The sequence below is a fragment of the Thalassophryne amazonica genome, chromosome 10, assembly GCF_902500255.1.
Source record: "Thalassophryne amazonica chromosome 10, fThaAma1.1, whole genome shotgun sequence".
NCBI lineage: Eukaryota > Metazoa > Chordata > Actinopteri > Batrachoidiformes > Batrachoididae > Thalassophryne > Thalassophryne amazonica.
Genome location: NC_047112.1, coordinates 93,640,773 through 93,657,202, shown reverse-complemented (window position 1 = coordinate 93,657,202; position 16,430 = coordinate 93,640,773). Strand labels below are relative to the sequence as shown.

The following is a 16,430-nucleotide window of genomic DNA, read 5'->3' as shown; positions in this document are numbered from 1 at the left end:
AATAAAAGAATAATAATCAGGTCAAGTCTTACCTGACAAGGGGTTGGGGGTTTCCTCTGACTCTACATTCCAGACGAATGGGGCTTCCTTCTGCCACCTCTTGGCTTTTCAGTTTCTGTTGGAAGCGAGGACGGGATAACGGTCCAGTTGTGGCCGGTGTTCCAGAGTCCTGGTACTCTGGAGAAGCTGTTACTCCTCCCAGGTCTGTCAGCTCAGAACTCATTGGTGGCGAGTTGTAGTGTGTTCCCCTTTGCTGGTCTGACAAAAGAGAAGATGCAGAGCTAGAACCCTGAGGAAGTGGCCTCTGAGTCTTAGGAGACAGATAGCCACTGTCAGGAGAGGAGGAATCTTCCTCCCCAGCTTCCAAATGAGCAGAACTTTTGAAGATGGAGGAAAGCTCCTCAATAAAAGTTGCAGCTCGGCTACAGAACTCTGTTGCTGATGCTCGTTCATTCAGCTCCAAGCCTTCATGAAGCAGTTTAGGCTTATCCTGCTTATACACTGGTTGGATGGGCTTGCGACGGACAACACTCTCAACACGAGCATCCGTGGACACCTCTACAGGTTTACCAGGAAGCACATTTAAGCCAGAGGAGACTTTGACTTCTACATTGTCATCTGAGGCTGGAGCTTTGGTCTGGTGGTGCAGGTTTTGATTATTGTGGATGGGTGTAGAAATATTAATAATACTAGGAATAGTAGAGAGGGTAAGTTCACTGACCGCAGGAACAGCAGGGTTTGAATCTTCACATTCACTTGAGTCAGCAAAGGCCTCCCGAGCCATTTCCAAGCTCCAGTTGATCTCTTCTGCACTCAAGAAGGCAGTAAGATCTGCACATTCCCCATCTCCAGAATCGAGGTTAGTCACAGAGTCCAAGTAGAGCTCCCCATCAGAGGAGGCTTCAGAAAACACACCCCCATCGCCTTCTAGAAGCCCACTTCCTGCTGGGTCCTTTAGCAGCTGAGAGATGGGGAGTGGCTGATTCCAACTCCCGTCCTGCATCCTGAAAGACACATCAACTCTCATTAACCAGCAAGTTCCACACATTCACAGTGCAGGCAAAGCAAATTACACACCATCACCAAAGGTAGAATGGAAATGACGGAATTGCAGTTCATCTTAAAATAACAACTGGATCAATTACTCCTCTAGTAATATCTGGCTGGATGACTCAGATCAGTGTCATCCATTCACAGCTGTTGGGTATTTGAAAAGGTCTTTAGTGAGGTCATAGTTACCATGAATGGATTATTGGCTCTGTTTCCATAAGACCATTCTTATGGAATGGTCTCTGTCACTCTGTTATTTGCTGCATGTTCTATGGCACATTTCATGATAATTAATAAAGGAAATGTCATTGTTGATAAAGCTATTGATTGTTTTACTGGCAATAGGCTTTGAAATACAAAGAAACTGACATACAGACTCATTTTTGAGGGAGAGAGGGTGCTTTATGGTAAAACACATGAGACCTTTATATAAATAAAAAACAAAAAATAGACATATGTAATATGTATGCCTAGGTATCTCTATGAATCACTACCAAACATGCTATTTTCCAGTTCAAAATAAATAAAAAGCTGCACTGATGTAAAACTCAGTGATGTAAAATTATAACTGAATTTGACCGTTGGCAGGTCCATGACAACGTATCACATATGATTTGGACCTGCTCAAAGTTGTATTGTTTCAGTTTTAGAGAACAACCACTGTCAAACAGTAAGAAAATAATGGTTCATTCCTCTGATTTAACTCATTTCTGTGCAAATTTTTCTCTCTTGCTGACAACCACACCTGCACCTAATCCATCATCAATCCAGCATCATCTAACCACCCAGCAGGTGGCAAACACGTCTGTGGGATATTGTACATTGGCAAAAAAAAAAAAGTTGCTTTTTCAATTGATCTGGTGCATCAAGATTCACCAGATGTGAAAGGGTTTGTCTTTCTCAAGTGCTGCAATCAGTGAATACATTTGATTGTGCAAAGATTACAGCAACATCCACAAAATCATAGCCAGTTACACTTTCCTCACCTCTCCAACAAACAGTCCATGCAATAATTGAACTGTGTAGGAGCCAGAACATATTCCTGGTGAATGCTAGTTTTCACTGGTAAGAATCCAGGGATTCTGCTCCACACAGCACTCACAGTACTTGTGTATTCACCCTATTGAGATATCCCATAATTCCTTGTGCACCAGAAAACTACTGCAGTCAAAAAACATAGAGAAACCACATGACGATAATTGCAAATGAACATTATACTCCCAAAATGTATTTTTTAATGCTTTTCATGACGTTATTAAGAGACTGCATGCATGAGACCCTGAAAACCTGCTAAAACAAATATTCCAAATAATCCCTGTCTGCTATGTTTAACCTACATTGAATTTAATAAACACAAACTGAATTTCAGACATCTTATATATATATTACTCTGGAACAAACTGGACAAACAGTGTTGTAAAGGACAATAATCAGGGTGTTAAAGAGCAAACTTCACTTTCCCCCAGAATGACATGAACAGGAAGCTATCACAGCTCACAGCGATTCCCATTGAAAATAATGGAGAAACAAACTGAGCTTCTCGCATGTTTCAAACCCAATAATAATGTCTAAAAACCCAGGTAATATATTCACGAGAGTTTTACGCACAATATACAAAGAGTATTATGTTGTGATGTTAATGCTGTTGTCCGTGTACAGCAGTTAAAGTGCAGCCTGATCCGAGCGTTTCAATGCATTTCTCAGTGTTACTGACTTTTCGCAGAGCAGCGGCCTCTTCAAAGTTTTGCGAGATTTGGCGGGACTTCAATAGGGCGAATAGGCTATTTATGACATGCATCAAGTGCTTGGAGAGTCCACAAATTTTAAGGATGTCCCAGAGAGCAGCCCAATCAACTGAATAAACCTCTCTCAACATTGGCTACAAAGAAACACTGCTGATACTCACGCTTGAGTTCAGTGAGTACTCGCAGAACTAGGTTGGGGTTGATTTTTGTGTGCGAAACCAGACTATTTCAGTTGCTGGGCAATCATTAGCTGGAATTAGAACCTGTTAAGTATAATCCTTGCAAGCTCCTTTCCTGGCACAGAGAGCATAATAATACTTCTGTAGTTATTGCAGTCCAGACAATCACCCTTTCCTTTCCAGAGTGCGACAACAAGTTCTTTCTTCTAGTCTTTAGGGATGTATTTTTGGTCAAGAATAAACTCCGCCAAAATGGAATGTTGATAGGAATAACATTTTTGGAGAAACTACAGATATTACATAACAACAGTGAACAATGGACATTGATAATTACATTCTGGACTCACACGGCATTCGAAATCATTACAGAAACTTTGCATAGTTTATTACCACCCTTGAAAAATGTCAGCAACCTATTTTATAAACACTACGCAATCTAGAGCCCGTGGATCCCCATGGGCAATGTGCTAGTTAACATTTACCATAACCTTAACCTATTCAAACACACAAGTAAACAGCTGCCCAACAGCTGCTCAACATAAAAACTGCAAAGAGCCCAAACGTTACTGGGTGGAAGCCTTCATGGCTTATCAACTAAACATCCTATGTACTTTAAAAGTGTGTAATTATTAGCATTTTCTCTCAACAGCATTTGCAACTAATGGAATGCCTCCATATGGGGGCTGATGTCTTTATCCAGAATAAGCACAAGACCACGTGCACACATTCACTGCACCTGATGTATCCTCACATGTGAGAATAAAAATAACAAACAAGTCTCACTTTTTGACTTAGAATTCAAACACGGTATGTTCTTGTGACACTGGGTCTACATACAGCATGTTGTGAAATTATAACAGTGACACTCAGCACCTCATGGCGTCTTGAAGACCAGCTGTTGTTATTTTTAATCCCCTGGGTTATGTTTCACAGCGCAACCCAGCCTGAGCTCAGGAGAGACATCCTACTAACACTCAGTCACTACCTTACATCATACAGGTGGAACTCACCAGACAAACCAGATGATCGCGTGGTGAAAGCATAAAAGAGTTAAACAGTGTTAACCTACCTATAATGTGGTAATATGTGAAGAGAATAATAATAATAAATCAGAATTATTTATATCTAGATTAGCTAACATAATGTTAACAATTTCAGTGTTGTTGATAAACCAGCTTCTTGATGAATTTTATAAGTGTTAAATAATGTAAAAGCTCCTATTTTGCAGTATTATGGAAAAGGGGAAGAATGATGCACGAATCACGACACATATCACAATATAACTATAGTGATCCAATACATACCATGATACATAATCACATTACTGTTCACCCTAATTATGTCGAAAGACATCTGTAGTGAATTTTAACTTCAAATAAACCAATTATTCTGAAGTATTAGTTGGAATCTTGATTGTAATCTGTTTACTATTTGTACATTTTATAAATTATTTATTATTCTTTTGCAAAAGATCATTATTTATTCTGTGCAGTAATTGAGCTTAAATGGCATCATAATATTTAATTAAAAAACATAATTCATTACAGGCCCCATGATATGATTAACATGATAACTGATGTATCATTCCACTCCTATTATTGAATATTAAATGTACATATATGAGAAGCAAAGCAAATGTCATTAAAAATCATGTTTTACGAGATCAGAAATACTTGCACATACTTGCTTGACAATTTCACAGTGATATAAAGACTACTTGCTAAATATGTTCATCCCAAATACACCACTTTTTTCTTTCTTTTTTTTTGTTTGTTTGTTTGTTTTTTACAAACCCCTGATAAATAATTTCAATGGATTTTGTATGGATATCAACAATTAGGAAGCAACACTTACCTTGATGTGGACAATTTGACCAAACACTCGCTCCAGGTGTATTTATTCCAGGTTTGTCTTCTTGAGTGAAAATGAGCCAAAGACAAATGTTTCTGTACAGTAGAACCGTATTATTGGTCAGGAAGTCTACACGAAGCCTCGTGCTCAGAGTCCAATTGTGTGGTGCCTCTGCGGTGGCCTGCTGTCCCATCTGTGCTGCTCTCTATCTGCTTGATGTGTGGGGCTATATTTGGCCCCTGGCTCAGGTTTCACAGCCAGAACATTGGCAAGCACAGAGGCTGTTAAGGTAGTAACAAAAGGTAGGAAGGCAACTGATGAATCAGATTTACATGTCTGACACAGTAGACACAGAAAAAGCAGAGATGGAGTGAACCGTGCCTTAATTGTTCATCTTTCATCTGGCTTTGTTTATTCAGGGTCACCACAGCAGATCCAGTACAGAGCCACATTGGGAGTTGGCAGAAGTTTTCCACCAAATGGCCTTCTTGACAGAACTCCAGACCAGAGAAACACAGCCTCTGGTCTTCCTAAGTGGTCTTCCAGCCAAGTATTAATCAGGACTTGAGATGTGAAGGGGTGTACACAGCGCAGACTGACTGGGAACTATGTCTCAGTAAAATACAGTATATTCACTGTAGAGAGCAGCTTGAGATGTTAGTTATGACAAACCTATCACTGTAAAAAAAATTCCTGTAAGTTTTACTGTAATGTACTGGAAACTAGCTTCCAGAATATTACTGTTAAAATGGCAGGAAACTACTGTAGAAATAATAACAGTAATACAGTCACTGAGGCAACTTTGTTGTGATTTGGTGAAATAAATTGAATTGAATTGACTCACACATGCAGTCATCTTAAAGCATCAAAGCTGCATGAATTGGATGTGGCCTTTCAGACCGCATGACTTGTCCTGTTTGCACTGTCATGTGAAAAAAAAATAAAAAAATGAACCTGATCTGAGTCACATATTTGGGGGGGGGGGTATAATAAATCAGATTTGGGTCACATTTGACCCACAGTCTGAATGCAGTTTTTGACCTCAGATATGTTTGATTTGGTATATCTGCTGGTGGCACAGCAGCTTAGTGGTTAGCACTCTTGCCTCATGGTAAGAAGGTCCTGGGGGTCAGTTCCCACCTGGTCCTTTCTGTGTGGTGTTTGCGTGGGTTCCCTCCAGGTATTCCGGCTTCCTCCCACTTCCAAATATGTGTAAGTCAGGTGAATTGGAAATGTTTAATTGATCACAGTAGTGTGTGTGTGTGTGTGTGTGTGTGTGTGTGTGTGTGTGTGTGTGTGTGTGTGTGTGTGTGTGTGTGTGTGTGTGTGTGTGTGTGTGTGTGTGTGTGTGTGTGTGTGTAAATGAATTTGTCTACACATAATAGACTGATGTCCTGTTCAGGGTCGACCTGCTTGTCCTGCTAAGTCCCTTCTGCTGCTCCCTTGTTTTGCACTCGGGGTCGCCACAGCAAATCTGAAGTCGATCTGCATGTTGAATCGGCACAAATTTTATGCCAGATGACCTTTCTGACACAACTCCACAGTACATGGAGAAATGTGGCAGAGGTGGGATTTGAACCGGGAACCTTCTGCACTGAAACCAAGTGCATTAACCACTTCGCCGCCACCCCTGCAACCAATAAAAATAAATAAATCCCCAAATAACAGCCAAAAATTCTAGGTCTGCTTATCACTCCAACAGTAGACTTTTTTCAAAACAATTTGAGAAACACTTTTAAGTTAGAATATGATATTAATTTAAAATGTGAGAATTTAATTTACCAATATACTCATGGACCACTGGGGTTTGGTCACAGACCACCAGTGGTCTACAGACCCCCTTGAGAAAGGCTGCTGTAGATTATACACTGAGAAAATCTTGCATAAGTTCACGTTCTGCGAGGTAGGTTAGTGTAAGTATGGCCTTTGTCCATATCAGCTGGCTCGTTTTATTCATATCTCTTCTCTCATCAATCAGCTACAAAACACATCAGTATTTTTTATATAAATTCTAACCCCATGTAATGTCAAAATGGTAAATGGACTGCATTTATATAGCACTTTTCCATCTGCATCAGACGCACAAAGCTCTTTACAATTATGCCTCACCTTCACCCATTCACACACCAATGTCAGCGTGCTGCCATGCAAGGCGCTCACTACACACCAGGAGCAACAAGGGGATTGAGGACCTTGCCCAAGGGACCTTAGTGATTTTCCAGTCAGGCTGGGGTTTGAACTGAAGGATCCTCTGGTCTCAACCCCAACGCTTAACCAGTAGACCAGAAGTGGGCAACTTATTCCAGAAAGGGCCAAGAGGGTGCAGGTTTTCTTTGCAGCCACTGACTCCACCAGGTGATTTCACTGATTAACTGATTCCATCTGCTCAAAGTGATATTAATCAGTGAAATCACCTGGTGGAGTCAGTGGCTGCAAAGAAAACCTGCACCCTCTTGGCCCTTTCTGGAATAAGTTGCCCACCCCTGCTCTAGACCATCACCATCACCATCACCAAAACAAAAAAGGCATGTTTTAATTAACATCCAATTTATTTTCCAATGTAATCACAGCTGAACCATTCCGTGGTACAGCGTGTACCAGCAGAGATGTTCAGTGCATGTATGAGTTCTTGTAATTTATTATTTCTGACCAGCTTTATTTTATTTTATTTTATTTATTTATTTACTTACTTATTGCCACCATCCGCTGGCTCTTTTTTACATTCCTACTGTAAACAATCAGGCACAAAGCAAAAGTTAGAGTTCAATTTTGAATGAAGACCTGCCAGTATAGTATTTCCTCAGAAGTCAAGTGTAGTAGTGTGGTTTGGTCAGCAACACAACTACTTGCTTTTATTACTATATACAGTATCAGAACACTAAAGACATGCTTCAGTGAATATCTCGTAATTTACCATATTGATCAACCCAGTGCTAAGATAAGTGAACACCTTGGTACAAACTACCAATGGGGGATGTTCAGTCCATGAATGTGCCTTCTTGCTTTGCTTGACTGTCTTTAAAACCACATTTTTAGCCCTAATGCTGCAGTACAAGAGCAGAGACCATTGAGACACACAGCCACACTTGGTCTGTTTCTAGGCTGCAATCACATATAGTACCCTCTGAGCTATTCTGGATCTTCATTAATCTACTGATAATAGTTAAGTGCCAGTGATAAGTCCAGAAGGAGATTCCACAAATATCTGCCTCGTACACTCACATGCATATTCTGGGTATCTTACACAATTATTTAATATTAGGTTTACTTCTCACCAACAACCAAAATATCACATTTAATGTTGAATATCCACATAATTCTAGCAGTTAAATGGTAAATTGACTATATTTATATAGCACTATTTCATCTGCATCAGATGCTCAAAGCACTTTACAATAATGCCTCACATTCACCCCGATGTGAGGGTGCTGCCATACAAGGTACTCACTACACACCGGGTGCAACTAGTGGACCATTAAGGACCATTTTAATGATTTTCCAGTCAGGCTGGGATTTGAACTGAGGATCCTCTGGTCTCAAGTCCAACGCTTTAACCACTAGACCATCACCTCCCCTATCAGTTCATGTAAGAATAATATAAGAAAGCAGACAACATAGTAGAGAAGCTTGAATCTTCGACTGGACTGGGTTGCTTGACGTGAGGATGTTTCGCTTCAAATCACAGAAGCTTCCGCAGCTAAAATTCTTGCTCTGGTAGTCTGACTTCTGTCTTGACTCTTGTAGAGAAGAATAAACCAGAAGCCAAGAAAAGCTGGAGTTTTTTAACCTAACCAGACCCCTCCTACCGAGAGGCCGACTGCTATAGGCTAGTGACTAAACAATAGCTCTAATTAGCACCTATTGTGCACTAGTTAGCACTCTCCTAATGATGGGATGGAAGCCTCCCCTGATGGCTCCCTTGATGACTCTCCTGATGACGTGAATGACTCATTACCATGAACAAAAGACTGAAACTGCTTTGACCTGAGTACCCCATTGTAAACAGGGGACAAAGCGTGTCTGAGACCCGCCCCCCGGTTGAGGCTGGGTTTCAACTGTTTTACAAAGAATGCTTCCTTGACATCTCTCTCAAACCATTTCTTCTCTCTGGCTAAGATTTTAACTTCCTTGTCCTCAAACGTGTGGTTAGTGTCTTTCAGGTGGAGATGAACTGCAAACTGAGGTCCACTGACGCCCTCTCTGCGGTGCTGGTATAGCCTCTTGTTTAAAGGTTGCTTAGTCTCACCTATGTAGTGTTCATTACAGTTTTCCTGACATCTGATATAATACACTACATTGCTCGGTTTGTAACTAGGGATCCTGTCCTTAGGGTGAACTAATTTCTGTCTCAAGGTGTTAACCGGTTTAAAGTAAACTGGGATTTTGTGCTGTCTGAAGATCTTCTGTAGTTTTTCCCCTACTCCTGCTAAATAAGGGAGAGACACTCCTCTTCTTCTTGTCTCCGTCTCCTGTCTATCTGGTCTGTTTGTTTTCTGGGACTTCTGCACTTTGTCCAGGGACCATCGTGGGTACCCACATACTGTGAGGGCTTTCCGTACAAGTTATTGTTCTTTAGCCCTTCCCTCTGCAGTTGTGGGCACCTGTAGGGCTCTGTGTTGAAGAGTCCTGATCATCCCGAGCTTGTGTTCAAGGGGGTGGTTTGAGCCAAAGAGCAGATATTGGTCAGTGTGAGTGGGTTTTCTGTAAACCTCTGTCTGGAGCTGCCTGTTCTCTCCAATCGTAACATCACAGTCCAAGAAGGCTAAATGGTTGTTTCTGGCATCCTCACGTGTGAACTTGATATTGGAATCCACCGAATTGATGTGTTCTGTAAAGTCCTCATCATGCGACCAACTGTGGGTATGATGCCCTGGCACTGGTATGTAAGCTGGAAAGGACTGCTAAAAAGATAGCTAACTTTAGAAACCACTTAAGATTTAACCTAAGATGCAAACAAAAAAATGTTATTCCCAAATGCATGAAGCAAAAGGCACTAGAAGCAGGTCACACAGCAGAAAAGATCCAGCACAGTTACCTTAGGAGGATTTTGGGTCTTAGAATTAGAAGGCTTCATTTTAAAATATTAGACCTCCAAAATAATCTTGATAGTCTTTACAAAAGGTTAGAAACCTTAGTGGGGGAAGAGGCCCATAATAAGATCACAAATTTCATAGTCAAAATTCAAATGGCTGAGCATTTAAAAAGTAAGGAGCGGCAAATCAGGAAGTTTCACAACCCTTTAGTGCAGAAAAGGCGTACTTTCAGGGGGAGTAGTTTTAAAGATACACCCAGACAAATTAGTGACAACAGGGAAAATTGGGTAAAGAATCTGTCTGACAGGGTTCTTACACAGACAGAAAAGGATGTGCTCGCTAAAGGACTAAATTTCTCAGTGACCCCTAAACATATACCGACAGTAGATTACATCACTGCAGTAGAGTCAGCCATTAAACATAACAGTTTGTCAGAGTCAGAAGCTGGGGACCTCCGACTAAGAGTCACAGCAGTGCTTAACAGTGCTAAGCCTCCTCCGTCGAACATCACAGGAGAAGAACAGAAAGCTTTGGCAGCACTGCAGAAGGTCCAAAGCATCCTTATCCTGCCAATGGATAAAGGCAGATGCACAGTGGTCCTGAACACATCGGACTACGAGGCCAAGATCAACAACTTGCTCAGTGACTCCAGTACATATGAACGTCTGAAGAGAGACCCCACGAGTGGCTATAAGAAGAAAATCATTAGCTACCTCCAAAACCTGGAGAAAGAGGGACTCATCAACAGGCAGACATACTACAGACTGTACCCGGGGGACGCCACTCCATGCATCTATGGACTGCCCAAAATCCACAAACAGGACGTGCCACTCAGGCCTATTGTATGTAGCACAGATTCCATCACATACAATTTGGCCAAGCACCTCAAGTGGATTCTGGCTCCTCTAGTGGGTAACTCAGACCACCATGTGGAGAACACACAAGATTTTGTGAACAAGATCAAGGACCTGCAGCTGGAGGCAGATGAAACTATGGTGTCATTTGATGCGACTTCGTTGTTCACCTGCATCCAGCCCGCTGAGGCCATCTTAGCTGTGAGGCAGAGACTGCTGGAGGATGTGTCTCTACCTGAAAGGACCAAACTCACATCAGACCACATCTGCCAACTCTTGGAGATCTGTCTTAACACCACGTATTTCCTGTTTAGGGGGAATTACTACAGGCAGATCCATGGTTGTGCGATGGGGTCTCCGGTATACCCCATTGTGGCCAATCTGTACATGGAGCGAGTGGAGAAGACAGCCTTGACGTCGTTCACGGGCATCTCTCCCAGTCACTGGTTCAGATATGTCAATGACACATGGGTTAAAATCAAGCAACAGGAGGTCGAGGACTTTACAGAACACATCAATTCGGTGGATTCCAATATCAAGTTCACACGTGAGGATGCCAGAAACAACCATTTAGCCTTCTTGGACTGTGATGTTACGACTGGAGAGAACAGGCAGCTCCAGACAGAGGTTTACAGAAAACCCACTCACACTGACCAATATCTGCTCTTTGGCTCAAACCACCCCCTTGAACACAAGCTCGGGGTGATCAGGACTCTTCAACACAGAGCCCTACAGGTGCCCACAACTGCAGAGGGAAGGGCTAAAGTACCTGCACTGGCCACATAGCCCCACAGCATGATGGAAACACCTCCAAATTTTACTGTAGGTAGCAAGCGTTTTTCTTGGAATGTTGTGTTCTTTTATCACCATGCATACCGCCCCTTGTTATGTCCAAATAACTCAATTTTAGTTTCATCAGTCCACAGCACCTTATTCCAAAATGAAGCTGGTTTGTCCAAATGTGCTTTAGCATACCTCAAGCGACTCTGTTTGTGGTGTGTACACAGAAAAGGCTTCCTCTGCATTACAGCATCATACAGCATCTCTTTGTGCAAAGTGCGCTGTATATTTGAACGATGCACAGAGACACTATCTGCAAGATCATGTTGTAGGTCTTTGGAGCAGGTCTGTGGGTTGACTAAGACTGTGCTCACCATCCTTCGCTTCAGCTTATCTGAGATTTTTCTTGGCCTGCCACTTCGGGCCTTAACTATTACTGTGCCTGTGGTCTTCCATTTCCTCACTATGTTCCTCACAGTGCAAACCGACAGCTGAAATCTCTGAGATAGCTTTTTGTATCCTTTCCCTAAACCATGATGTTGAACAATCTTTGTTTTCTGGTCATTTGAGAGTTATTTAGAGGATCCCATGTTGCCACTCATTAGAAGAGATGCAAAGAGGGGAAACATTTGCAAGATGCCACCTTAAATACCTTTTCTCATGATTGGATTTACCTGTGTTAGGAGGTCAAGGGTCAATGAGCTTACCAAGTCAATTTTGTGTTCCAGTAATTAGTGCTAAATGTATTCAAATCAATAAAATGACAAGGGTGCCCAAATTTATGCACTTGCCTATTTTTTTTAAATAATTATTGCACGCTTTCTGTAAATGCTAGAAACTTCATTTCATTTCTCAAATATCAGTGTGTTAGTCTGCTATATGATTTATTTAACTGAAATTTCTGATCCAGACAACCAATGATTTATAAAGGAAAATCATAGAAATGATCAGGGGTGCCCAAACTCTTACATACAACTGTAGATAAGGATTAAATCCTCATTTTAAAGCCAATTTTCTTGAGACAGGTCAGGGGATGATACATGAACATTTCCAAGTCACTGATTATGTTTGTGACTTGATTTACATCCATCATTAACAACGCAAACAGTATGGTACTGCATGGTGTCAAGTAAGCAGGAGGAGGGAGACTAGTGAGGGCAGCCACCAAGACACACAGAAACCTCTGAAGGAGTTACAGTATAGGCTTCTGTGGTTGCGGCTGAAGAAACTGCATCATGCAACTTTGGTCTTTTCCATCACCAGTTATACAACTTCATGATGAAATTGTAACAAGGAAGATTATCTTTAAAAGAAAGTGTAGAATTTCAGCTGCAGTTTACCAGAAAGGACTGGGAAAGCCAGAGGCAGGATTTGATCTGTTTACAATCATTCACTAGTCCATTCCAACATGAAGCTGTGATTTTAGTCCCTATAATTCAATAAAAAATACACTCTTCAGGTCTTAAAAATGAAGACAGATATTTACTGTTGTTGTTGAAGGAGGCACTAGATTTACTCTTTCAAAAACGATACAACTAATTCACAGTTGATCCCAACAGGATTAAGAGCCTGAAGAACATTGCCATTCATTTTGCGTTTTAGTAAAATTATGTTTGTCCTTGCACGCTTGCCGTTGCTTCGCTGTGATTGGCTGACTGGAAAGTGTGTTGTTCTCTATGGAGAAAAGAAAATGTAAAAAAGGATAAATTCGCGTTTTGATCACAGACTGTGGCTTTGAGACTTTTCAGTACGGTATGTTGCAGTTATCTTTCTCATTGTTCAGTAATTCAGCACAGTGAGAAGACGGGAGTTGTTCCTTTTGGCTACATTAGTTCAGTGGCTTCTGTCAGGCTTGCTAACGCTAACCAGCTGCAGCTATCAGGGATGAACTCCTGCATATTAAGTTTTCAGTTTAATCACTGCTGTACTTGTCCGTCGCGGCCAGCATTTATTATACTCTGCTGTACAACCACCCAGGCAGACAACTGTAGTACATTACCTTGTACCATTAAAATGTTGACATCCGTTCAGTTTGTTGCAGCCTGGTGAAATGTGGCCACCCCGCTTCCAGTTTCTGGGGTCCACGGTAGTGACGCACTTTTCAATCAGAAAAACGCAAAATGTCATCGCTGATCGGTGCAAAAAGGCAGTGGCTATCCGTACGTAGATATGAAGCTACGTACTTGTACATATATTTGCTATTGTTACGTAGATTCACCACAGCCACTACTCCTATTACCATAACCATAGCAAGTCTGCGATATGTACGAAATGGTAAATGGACAGGATTTATATAGCGCTTTTCCATCTGCATCAGACGCTCAAAGCACTTTACAGTAATGCCTCACATTCACCCCGATGTCAGGAGTGAATGTGTCAACACACTGGGAGCAACTAGAGGACCTTGGCCAAGGGTCCTTAGTGATTTTCCGGTCAGGCTGGGATTTGAACCATGGATCCGCTCAAGGTCTGCTTAACCACTAGCCCCCCCCCCCGCCCTCCACAGATGTTATTAACCTCGAACATCTTGCTGAGAATAATCTCTTTCAGCCACTGCAGTCTGCATTTGGAACATATCATTCCACAGAGACAGCTCTGACTAAAGTGCTAAATAACATTCTGCTTGCAGTGGACCCAGACACTACTACACAGTAAATTTTGCAGAATAAAATATACTCTGCCAGGATAACATTTGGTCCCAGTCCAAATAGAGTTAAATATACTCTATCACAGTGCTAAATCAATTCGATCACAGTGCTAAATCAATTCCATCACAGGGTAAAATCAACTCTGTCATGCTGTAAATGATTCTTATTGCAGTTGAAAAATGGTAAATGGACTGTGTTTATATAGCGCTTTTCCATCTGCATCAGACGGTCAAAGCGCTTTACAATTATGCCTCACATTCACCCTGATGGCGCTCACTACACACCGGGAGCAATAGGGGATTAAAGACCTTGCCCAAGGGACCTTAGTGATTTTCCACTCAGGCAGGGATTTGAACCGAGGATTTTCTGGTCTCAAGCCCAACACCTTAACCACTAGACCATCACTACTAACCAGTCGCTCACATTGTGTCTTGTATAACAATGCTACCTCTAACCTTGGTGACATGAAATATGGGGTTCCACAGGGGTATGTCTTAGGCCCCCTGCTTTTCTCCCTTTACCAGAGGGGGAGGTTTCTGTCCTCTGTGAGTTTGACAGGTGGACCTTCCCAGTCAAACTCCTCACCTGACACTGTCACACCCAGCGGGGCACCAGAAGCGGGGGAACCGCTCCGATCACCTCTGTACCTCACCAGCTGTTGTGACCCAAACACCCCGTGAAAAATAAAAGCATTTTAAAAAATCATAAGGTTTGCGATCAAGATTTATTGCAGTAATTAATCCATAAACTGAAATATATAAACTACTTAAACTGAATATATATATATATATATATATGTGTGTGTGTGTGTGTGTGTAACAGTATGTAACTTATGTAACAGTTTTCTACATTTTTTATTGACAAGGTTGCTTCTGCAAGAGCTCTCATTTCTCCACCCAACTTTGACCCCTCTGTCTGTGCTCCCTGCCCTGCGGTTTTTAACAGATTTGAACCTGCAACTCTGTCACAGATAGAGGATGTGGTGGCTCATTTGAAACCATCAGGTTCCCCTCATGATGTGGTCCCCCCCCCCCCCCCCACTTTTTTTAAAGAACTTTTTCCTACCTTAGGGCAGTTGTTCTGACCATTGTAAACAGCAGCCTATCCTTCGGTGTTGTCCCTGTTAGTTTTAAACACGCAGTCGTTCAGCCTTTGTTGAAGAAGCCTGGCCTCGACAACACTGAACTATCAAACTTTAGGCCTATCTCCAAGTTGCCATTTGTCTCCAAGATCCTGGAGAAAATTGTCTATGCACAACTTTTAACTTACCTTGATGAACATAACATTTCAGAGGTTTTTCAGTCTGGTTTTAAAATGTTGCATAGCACAGAAACTGCCCTTTTAAAGGTTTTTAATGACATTTTAATGGCAAATGATAGTGGTAACCATGTCATTCTTGTCCTGCTTGACCTGACTGCTGCTTTTGATACAATTGACCACAACATACTGATAAATCGTTTGCAGCAGCTTGTGGGCATCGGTGGTAGTGCCCTGGACTGGTTCAGGTCCTACTTAACTGGTAGGACTATGTGCGTTGGCATCAGGGTTTGTGAGTCCTCCTCCGCTTCACTTTTATATGGGGTCCCACAGGGTTCAATTCTTGGATCCCTACTCTTCTCCCTGTATTTGCTTCCCCTGGGGTCCATTCTCAGAAAGCATGGCATCAGCTTCCACTGCTATGCTGATGACAGCCAGCTATATGTCCCCCTAAATAAAAATGATGCCTCTTCTCTTCAGCCCCTTTTGTCCTGTCTTGAGGATGTTAAAACCTGGATGGCATTGAATTTTCTTAATTTTAATGAAAAGAAAATGGAGGTGATTGTTTTTGGCCCTAGCAGCTCCTGTTCTTCCTCACCTGTCGATCTGGGGCCTTTGTCAGCCTTTTCGAAATCTACTGTCACAAACATGGGTTTTAAGATGGACAACGATTTTAAACTGGACCACCAAATCAGTGCAGTAGTCACATCAAGTTTCTTTCACTTAAGGCAGCTTGCTAAGGTTAAGCCTTTTCTTGCACATCAGCACTTTGAAACAGCAATCCATGCTTTTATTACCTCCCGGCTGGATTACTGTAATGCACTTTATTATGGAATTAGCCAGTCCTCCCTTGCACGTCTCCAGCTAGTTCAGAATGGTGCTGCCCGTCTGCTAACTGGTGTACGTAAGAGGGAGCACATTACACCTATTCTGGCCTCCCTCCACTGGCTGCCTGTGCATTTTAGAATTCATTTTAAGATTCTTTTATTTGTTTTTAAATCTTTAAATGGCCTTGCCCCACCCTACCTCTCTG

General features: G+C 41.9%; 2 protein-coding genes across 5 annotated transcripts in view; one reads left to right on the top strand and one right to left on the bottom strand.

Annotated features, from left to right (window-relative positions):
- The window catches only part of palld (palladin, cytoskeletal associated protein), a 310,327-nt gene extending 305,305 nt beyond the window's left edge, over positions 1 to 5,022 (bottom strand). For all 3 annotated transcript variants that reach the window (XM_034180537.1, XM_034180538.1, XM_034180539.1), the window contains exons 1-2: positions 4,829 to 5,022; positions 33 to 1,004 (exon numbers count right to left, since the gene is read on the bottom strand). In XM_034180537.1, the coding sequence (XP_034036428.1) occupies positions 33 to 1,003 (971 nt within the window). In that variant the 5' untranslated portion in view covers position 1,004; positions 4,829 to 5,022. The remainder of the gene's footprint in view (positions 1 to 32; positions 1,005 to 4,828) is intronic.
- Positions 5,023 to 13,132: 8,110 nt separating this feature from the next.
- anapc4 (anaphase promoting complex subunit 4) overlaps positions 13,133 to 16,430 on the top strand; it is a 49,863-nt gene continuing 46,565 nt past the window's right edge. For both annotated transcript variants that reach the window (XM_034180536.1, XM_034180535.1), the window contains exon 1: positions 13,133 to 13,244. The gene's annotated coding sequence lies outside the window, so the exon portion shown is untranslated. The remainder of the gene's footprint in view (positions 13,245 to 16,430) is intronic.